Source organism: Cebus imitator, unplaced genomic scaffold, assembly GCF_001604975.1.
Source record: "Cebus imitator isolate Cc_AM_T3 unplaced genomic scaffold, Cebus_imitator-1.0 Scaffold418, whole genome shotgun sequence".
Taxonomy (NCBI): Eukaryota; Metazoa; Chordata; class Mammalia; order Primates; family Cebidae; genus Cebus; species Cebus imitator.
Window position 1 is genome coordinate 80,047 of NW_016107733.1, and position 9,252 is coordinate 89,298.

General features: G+C 42.8%; 1 protein-coding gene across 4 annotated transcripts in view; it reads left to right on the forward strand.

Moving 5' to 3' along the window:
- The window catches only part of MRAP2 (melanocortin 2 receptor accessory protein 2), a 73,027-nt gene that overhangs the window by 9,894 nt on the left and 53,881 nt on the right, over nucleotides 1-9,252 (forward strand). Inside the window, exons 1-2 of one of the 4 annotated variants that reach the window (XM_017509658.2) lie at nucleotides 7,539-7,556; nucleotides 8,548-8,752. The exons of 2 other annotated variants lie outside the window; for them this stretch is intronic. In XM_017509658.2, the coding sequence (XP_017365147.1) occupies nucleotides 8,721-8,752 (32 nt within the window). In that variant the 5' untranslated portion in view covers nucleotides 7,539-7,556; nucleotides 8,548-8,720. Of the gene's footprint in view, nucleotides 1-7,538; nucleotides 7,557-8,547; nucleotides 8,753-9,252 lie in introns of those variants that run through there. One more of the 4 variants, XM_017509660.2, reaches the window with a different exon arrangement.

Genomic DNA, 9,252 nt, shown 5'->3' on the forward strand with positions numbered 1-9,252 from the left:
AAAAAAAAAAAAAAAAAGAAAAGAAAAAAGAAAATTTAGGGTTACCAGAAAAGAATGTTAGCTACAGTTCATGGCTGTGACTTGCTCCAAGTCCCTTATTTGATTATCAGGTTGCTTATTTACTTCTCAGAGCAAGCTAGGTGCCTGGAATTTACTTTGAAGGAACTCATGATTTTCCTTTATTTCCATGATTGGGGGTGGGGAACCCACAAGCCCCTGAGAGGGGCAAAACCAGTGTGTAACCTCCATGTATTGATTTATGATTTTGCCTGTAATTTCTTTCCTGAAGTTTACCCCTGCCTTTAAAAATCCTTGCTTGCAAGCCATCGCAGAGGCCAGGATTTAAGCATTCATTCCCAGCTCCTTCTCAATTTTATTTTATTTTGTTTTTTTTTTAAATTTAAGATGGAATGTCACTCTGTTGACTGCTGGAGTGCAGTGGTGCAGTCTCTGCTCATGGTAAGCTCTGCCTCCTGGGTTCAAGTGATTCTCATGCCCCAGCCTCCCAAGTAGTTGGGATTACAGGTACATACCACCATCCCTGTCTAATTTTTGTATTTTTAGTAGAGACAGTGTTTTATTTGTTGGCCAACCTGGTCTCAAACTCCTGATGTCAAGTGATCCTCCTGCCTCGGCCTTCCAAAGTGCTAGAATTACAGATGTCAGCCACCATGCCTGGCCTCTGTCTTAATTTTATAAGGTCTCTAACCATACCTAAGGACAAGCAGGAGAAAGGGTAGAATACAATAAGGCCCTCTTCCTGTCCCTTCTTGGTATCAGTCATCAGGAGAAAGACATAGAGGGGATATTTAATCAGTGTTGCAGCGGCAACTACGAATCTGGGAAAACAATCTATGAGACCCATTTTATATCTGGACAAGTGGTCCAGATGTAGGGATCATAATAGGGTTAAAAGTCTACTTCTGAATTTAGACTCAAAGAGTAAATTTGAGCAGGCCCCACAAGTTGTGCTAGCTCAGAGTAGGTAATATATGCTTGGGTTAAAATAGTAGAATAGCAATCTCTGCTTAATGTTACATTTGCTTTTGACAAAGGAGACTTAGAGACAGAAACAGATAGAACAGGAAGGAAAATGTTTACTGCCCCAGAGTGCAAGGGAGTCAGGCTTTGTAAGACTGGCTCATCAAATAAAATCTCAAAAAATACTTGAAAGAAAATATTCTCCCAAATTACCAAAGTTCTCCATGTACATCAATCTGTTGTTCATGACTGAAAACAACTTCCTCACACAATTACCATATTCCTAAAAGTCGTGACTTGTGTTCAGACATCAGCATAGCAAACAATCAAGGGAAAAATGTTTTTTTTAAGAGTGAGATGTGTTGAAATTTTATTTTGGGTACCAACGTCCAGGCAGGATGATCATGTTATTTTTGCTTTATGTGAGGATACATGGTGATTTTTTGTTCTTGACTGGACTATGAGAAGTGGTTAGTCTTATTGGAAAGGGGAAAGTAGCATTTTCCTTGCAAACAGGATTCTTCAGTCCTTATAGTATTGTTGTGCTGTGAGGTGAAAGAGCAGAAGTTGAGATTATCTTTATGAGATGCTAAAATGCATGTTAAAATCTGATTTTAATTGTTGCTTATGTTTCTATTATCAAGACCTGTGTAATTTTTACTTCACTAGAGAACATTAGTAAAATTGCATAACCCTTAAAGTGAAAGTAGTTTGTAAACTTCAAATAATTCTCCTGCAAGGTGCATTTGTTTTCCTCTTGCATGTCGTTGGTCATAGCAAAAACAACCATTACTGGAAGGCGGAGCAGGCTCAGGGAGGAGCTACTTAAGGATTAGTTTTGTAGTTGCCTGCTTGAACAAAAGAGAAAAATTAGAAGCTAAGTGAGGGAATGTGGATGTAAACATTTTCTGTCTTTCTACAAATCTTTGTACAGATTATTTCGGGAAATATAATTCTATCTGTGTGGGAAAAAAAAGAGAGAAAAATAAATTTAAGATCAACTATATCATATAAAACCTACATCACAGTCCTACCAGTGTGATATGGTTTGGCTATGTCCCCACCCAAATCTCATCTTAAACTATAGTTCCCATAATCCCCATGTGTCATGGGAGGGACCCACTGGGAGGGAATTGAATCATAGAGGCAGGTTGCCTCCCTGCTGTTCTCATGATACTGAGTGAGTTCTCATGAGATCTGATAGTTTCATAAGAGGCTTTCTCCTGCTTCACTGTGGCTTCTCCTTGCTGCTGCCATGTGAAGAAGGATGTGTTTGCTTCCCCTTCTGCCATGATTGTAAGTTTCCTGAGGCCTCCCTACCCATGTGGAACTGTGATTCAACTAAACCTCTTTCCCTTATAAATTACCTAGTCTCAGGTATGTCTTTATTAGCAGTGTGAGAATGGACTAACTCAGTAAATTGGTACTGAGGTAGTGGGATGCTGCTATTAAAGATACTGGAAAATGTGGAAGCAACTTTGGAACTGAGTAATGGACAGAGGTGGAACAGTTTGGAAGGCTCAGAAGAAGACAACAGGAAAATGTGGGAAAGTTTGGAACTTCTTAGAGACTTGTTGAATGGCTTTGACCAAAATGCTAATAGTGATATGGACAGTGAAGTCCAGGCTGAGGTGGTCTCAGATGGAGATGAGGAATTTGTTGGGAACTGGAGCAAAAGTGACTCTTGCTATGCTTTAGTAAAGACAATGGCGACATTTTACCCCTGCCCCAGAGATCTATGGATCATCAGAAAGATGATTTAGCGTATCTGGTGGAAGAAATTCCTAAGCAGCAAAGTGTTCAAGAGGTGACAGAGCATAAAAGTTTGAAAAATTTGCAACCTGACAATGTGGTAGAAAGAAAAACGTATTTTCTGGGGAGAAATTCAAACTGGCTGCAGAAATTTGCATAAGCAACAAGGAGCCAAGTGTTAATTGCCAAGACAATGGGGAAGTGTCTCCAGGACATGTCAGAGACCTTTGCAGCAGCTCCTCCTATCACTTGCCTGAAGGCCTAGGAGGAAAAAGTGGTTTTGTGGGCTGGGCTTCCCTGCTGTGTGTAGTCTAGAGACTTGGTGCCCTGCCAGCCATTCCAGCCATGGCTAAAAGGGGCCAAGGTATAGCTCAGGCTGCAGCTTCAAAGGGTTCAAGCCCCAAGTCTTGGCTGCTTCCATTTGGTATTGAACCTGTGGGTGCACAGAGGACAGGAATTGAGGTTTAGGAACCTCTACCTAGATTTCAGATGATGTACGAAAATGCCTGGATGGCCAGTTAGAAGTGTTCTTCAAGGGCAGAGCCCTCATGGAGAACCTCTGCTAGGGCAATCAGAAGGGGAATATGGAATCAGAGCCCCCACACACAGTCCCCACTTGGGCACTGCCTAGTGGAGGTCTGAGAAGAGGGCCATTGTCCTCCATTCGCCAGAATGGTGGATCCACTGACAGCTTGCACTGTGCACCTGGAAAAGCCACAGACACTCAACGCCAGCTGTGAAAGCAGCCAGGAGGGGGCTGTACCCTACAAAGCCACAAGGATGGAGCTTCCCCAAATTGTAGGAGCCCACCTCTTGCATCAGTGTGACCTGGATGTGAGACATGGAGTCAAAGGAGAGTATTTCAGAGCTTTAAGATTTAATTACTGTAGGCCGGGCGCGGTGGCTCAAGCCTGTAATCCCAGCACTTTGGGAGGCCGAGGCGGGTGGATCACGAGGTCAAGAGATCGAGACCATCCTGGTCAACATGGTGAAACCCCGTCTCTACTAAAAATACAAAAAATTAGCTGGGCATGGTGGTGCGTGCCTGTAATCCCAGCTACTCAGGAGGCTGGGGCAGGAGAATTGCCTGAACCCAGGAGGCGGAGGTTGCGGTGAGCTGAGATCGCGCCATTGCACTCCAGCCTGGGTAACATGAGTGAAACTCCGTCTCAAAAAAAAAAAAAAAAGATTTAATTACTGCTTTATTGGATTTCTGACTTACATGGGGTCTGTAGCCCCTTCGTTTTGGCCAATTTCTCCCATTTGGAACAGCTGTATTTATCCAATGCCTGTACCTGCGTTATATCTAGAAAGTAACTAACTTGCTTTTGATTTTACAGGCTGATAGGTAGAAGGGACTTGGCTTGCCTCAGGTGAGAGTTTGGACTTGGACTTTTGAGTTAATGCTGGAATGAGTTAAGACTTTGGGGAACTGTTGGGAAGGCATGATTATGTTTTGAAAAGTGAGGGCATGAGATTTGGGAGGGGCCAAGAGTGTGATGATATGGTTAGGCTTTGTGTTCCCACCACATCTCATCTTGAACTGTAGTTCCCATAATCCCCACATGTTGTGGGAGGGACTTAGTGGGAGGTAACTGAATCATGGGGGCAGGTACCTGCATGCTGTTCTCATGATAGTGACAGTTCTCATGAGATCTGGTGGTTTTATAAGGGGCTTTCTCCTCTTTCGCTTGGCACTTCTCCTTGTTGCCACCATGCGAAGCAGGATGTGTTTGCTTCCCTCTCCACCATGACTGTAAGTTTCCTGAGGCCTCCTTAGCCATGCTGCACTGTGAATCTCTCCTTTATGAATTACCCAGTCTCAGGTATGTCTTTATTAGCAGTGTGAGAATGGAGTAAAACCTTCCACTGAATTTTCCCAATGGGAGAGGAGAGTGAATTCATATTTCTAGGATTCTGAAGCAGAGGCCAAGCATGGCAGGAGCAAACATTTATTTGGTTCTTATAATTTACTGTGTAACATATCTGCACTTATTTAATATAAAACATAATCCTCCAGGTCTTGTAATACTGATGCTCCAGGAAGATGAACCAGGTATGCCCTCAGACTTTTGGGACTATTTGGCACCCTTAGACTGAGGCAAACTGAGGGATACTACATTCTTGCTCTTACTTTATAAAGCCCCTCTCTTCTGGCCAGGCCTCTCCCTGTAAGATGAGGAGGTGATGGGATGCCTTGAGCCTGCACTGCCCTTGCACCCCAAGTTCTGGTTTACTTGTAATTGATTGTACTGAAGTGGCAGTGGTTGGGGTAGGTGGAGAAATTACAAGAGCCACAGACCCTAGTTTAAGACCCCAGGCCTCAGAAGATAAAATGGTCACTAGAAAGTTCAGCTTTTCTGCTGCTGTGTTTCAAGCTCTTAAATAAAGCACTGCTTTCGTTTACATTTCCACTTCTGTGGAACAGAGCTGGAAATACCTGGTACCTCTCCTTTTCACTTGTTTGCTACAAGAATGGTTTGGCCCAGGACCGTAATGAATGGTATGTGATATGGTGTATGGAGACAGATACCACGAACCAAAAATACAAAGTAGTCTTGTTTGGCAAGTCATCCTCACAGCGATTTAAGACACGGCCAGTCTCTCTTCTTAGTCTTATTGTGTCAAGTATTTCAAAAACTCCACTAATTAGAATTTAAATAGTGGTTGATTCCCTGGTATTGTTAAAATGGTCTAATTTGAAAATTTAAAATCTTTAAAGTTTTAATTCACCTAGCCAGGCTGTTTTAGAATAGCAGCTATATAAAGCAGTACAGTGATTCAGTGAGAGACCAAGTCTGCTCTTTGGGAAGTCTGATGTATACTTTCTTGCTACTAAAATGAGAGATTCAGATAATCCATGAAATGGGATTTGAAAGAAGAGAGAGATCCTCATATGCTGAAATAGTTGGAGAGATCTCCTTGGAGGAGGTGGTGTCTGATCCCTACCTTCAAGGGTAGACAGGAATCTGGAGAGGATGGAGGGAAAGTCCCGCTTGCAGGTGGAACTCAATGGGCAAATGCGCAGAGAAACCATCTTTGTGGTTCCCCCAGCCCAGGTTCCTGTACCATCATGAGCCCTCCCTTTTTTAATGACCCTATTGTTTCTGTTGCTATGTCTTCATGCTTTTGTGTTACCCCTTAACCTGTGTGTATGTGTGTGTATTTGAAAGGGTGAAGTTCATTGTGGGGGAGAGGAGAGTTTGAAATTCAAGCCTGAATTCTTTAAGAGCACAGCCTACATTCCTTGACTTTTTGACCTCTACTAAATCTTTCATGGTTAAGTCACAGTGTTTAAAATATTCTTGTTGATCTGAATGGACTCATACTAATTTTAGTATGTTCAAAACTAGTGCCCTTTCTCCACAAAGGGCATATTTACAAGGCCATAGTAGATATGTTTGCTGAAGATGACATGTAGTGGGATAGATTAATGACATTTTGTAAATGTTTTCTTTTTAAAAAAGTGTATTTATTTTTTATTTATAGTAAGAGTGATTGGTATAAAGTCTTTTTTTGAGACAGAATCTCACTCTGTTGCCAGGCTGGAGTGCAGTGGCCAATCTTGGCTCACTGCAACCTCCACTTCCTGGGTTCAAGCAATTCTCCTGCCTCAGCCTTCTGAGTAGCTGGGACTACAGGTGTGTGCCACCACACCCAACTAATTTTTGTATTTTAAGTAGAGATAGGGGTTTCACCATGTTGGCCAGGATGGTCTTGCTCTCTTGACCCCGTGATCCACCCACCTCTGACTCCCAAAGTGCTGGGATTACAGGCATGAGCCACCGCGACTGTCGGTGAGTCATTTTCAATGAACTTCCTAGGACAGATTAATTAATTCACCAAAGAAATTGTTTTTTTTGCAAATTAGTTTCAGCACCTATATTAGTTTGGTAGGGCTTCCATAACAAAATACCACAGGCTGGGTAGCTTAAACCATAGGAATTTATTTTCTTCACAGTTCTGGGGACTGGAAGTTCAAGATCAGGGTGCTAGTCATGTAGGTTTCCTCCATTGGTCATAAGGGAAGCTCTGCTCCATGCCTCCCTCCTTGGCTTGTAGCCACTGCCCTCTTGCTGACTCTTCACACAGTTGTCCCTCTGTGTATCAGTGCCCCTCATGCCTTTCTCTGTGTGTCCTAATCTCCTCTTATTATGAAGATATTCTTCATAAGAGAATATTCTTATTATAATACTCTCATTTTAACTTAATTACCCCTTTAAAGGCCCTATTTCCAAATGCAGTCGCATTCTGATATACTGGGGGCTAGGGCTTCAACATATGGGTTTTGGGGCTGGGGACACAGTTCAGTGCATACAGCACCATATTCACATTGTAATGCAGTCAGGGCTCCTCACCAGTGGTTCCACATCCATGGATTCAGCCAACTGTGGATGGAAAATATTTAAACAAAGAAAAGAATAGTTGACTAGATTTGAACAAAAAAAGGATACTGAACATGCACAGACCTTTTTTCCTTATAATATATTCCCTAAATAATATAGGATAGCAACTATTTACATAGCATTTACAGTGTATTAGGTGTTATAAGTAATCTAGAGATGATTTAAAGCATATAGGAGGCTGTGCATAAGTTCTATGCAAATACTACACCATTTTCTACTAGGGACTTGAACATCTGTGGATTTCCATATCTGAGAAGTCCTGGAACCAACCCCCCACAGATGCTAAGGAATGACTGTGTCTATATATGTATATACACACATTCATACATACATATATATATATATGTATTCACAGTGAACGATGGTAGTGACACTGGACATGCTGGACATGGGGCAGCCAAGATGAACTTGAATAAGGTATTGCTGGAGCTGTCAGGTACCCTTGATGAGGCTGCGAGGGCAGAGACCCAGATCTGTATTGAAGCCAATGAGGCCCCGACGAAGGCCCTGGAGTAGGCAAGCGTGCCCCGAAACTTCTGTGCTCTGGAGCCACCTCCACGAATGACCTGCCCCCAGCCCTCACCCTTCATTAAAGATGAAGAAGCCTGAAAAAAAAGTACTCCCACAGGCTGGGTGCAGTGGCTTACACCTGTAATTCTAGTACTTTCAGAGGCTGGAGAGGCAAGATCACTTGAGGCCAGGAGTTTGAAACCAGCTGGCCAACATGTTGAAATCCCATCTCTCCTAAAAGTACAATAATTAACTGGGCGTGGTGGCGCATGTCTGTAATCCGAGCTACTTGGGAAGTTTAAGCACGAGAATCGCTTGAACCCGGGAGACAGAGGTTGCAGTCAGCCAGGATTGTGCCTCTGCACTCCAGCCTGTATGACGAGCGAGATTCTGTCTAAAAAAAAAGTATATATACACACACAATGTATATATTCATGTGTGTGTGCTTTCACATGCATGTGAACACAGGTACACACAAATAATACAAGTAGATACAGACTACTGAATTTGTAATACAAGTGAAAAGCAATTTGATATTTTGTCAAGTTACAGATTCATAGATCTGGAAGGACTTTCTCTACATCCCTTCCAGTTCTTTTCCTTTGTTTTTAAAGGGGGTGAATATTTCAGCCATAACAGGTAGCTCTCATGTGAATGCAGTAGAAAGAGGCAGTGTCATCCAAACCCCCATGGAAGTGTCTGCTTGCTGTGAAAATACTAATGTCCGACTGCTAGCCCTCCTCTTTTGCAGAAGACTGCCTTTATTGTGAAATTATGTCTTCTCTACTTGGAGGATGTTTAAGATAACTGTCTACAAAATGATAATTGTTCATAATAGTTGTTTTTAAAATTTTTTCTTACTTTGCAAAATAAAATTGCTGGCAACCCTGTATTCCAGGTTCATGAAAACTGGCTGATCGCCAGAAAACATTCCCTAGAGACTGGATGGAACCAGTTTCATGAGGTTAAGGTGCTTCCTTTTTGTCAATGGGAAGCTGCTAATTTTAAATATATTCCATGACAAGGACCTGAAAGCTTTGGAATGATGATTTGTAGTGCACTCCTCTTGAAATGAATTGGCCTAATGACAGGTACAACAGAAGGTGAAGTTCATATAAAGGAGAATTGGGGAAGTAGCTCCTGTGTTTCCAGGACTGGTCAGGGTGAGAGGACCATGAGCAGGCAAAGCACACTTATCCTCCCACCAGTCTATGACTCTCTCAGGGGCCGAAACGGGTGACTCCTCACAGCTTCGAGGGGGTGGTCCTTTTACTTAAAAGGCAGTCCCCACAGGGCTGCTGAAAAGAACAAAGCTGGATCCTTGAAGGTGGACCAGGGACAAAGGATTTACACAGGGAGGGGTGCCCAAATGTCTCAGCACCCTCTGTGAGCCTCTGGGGTCCTCTTTTGCTTTAGAGAGCTCTCATTACTCTCCCCTCAAGTGCTGCGGTTAGAAAACACTGCTTATTATTTTTTAAAAATTATTTATATTATTGCCGGGCGCGGTGGCTCACGCCTGTAATCCCAGCACTTTGGGAGGCCAAGGCGGGTGGATCACGAGGTCAAGAGATCGAGACCATCCTGGTCAACACGGTGAAACCCC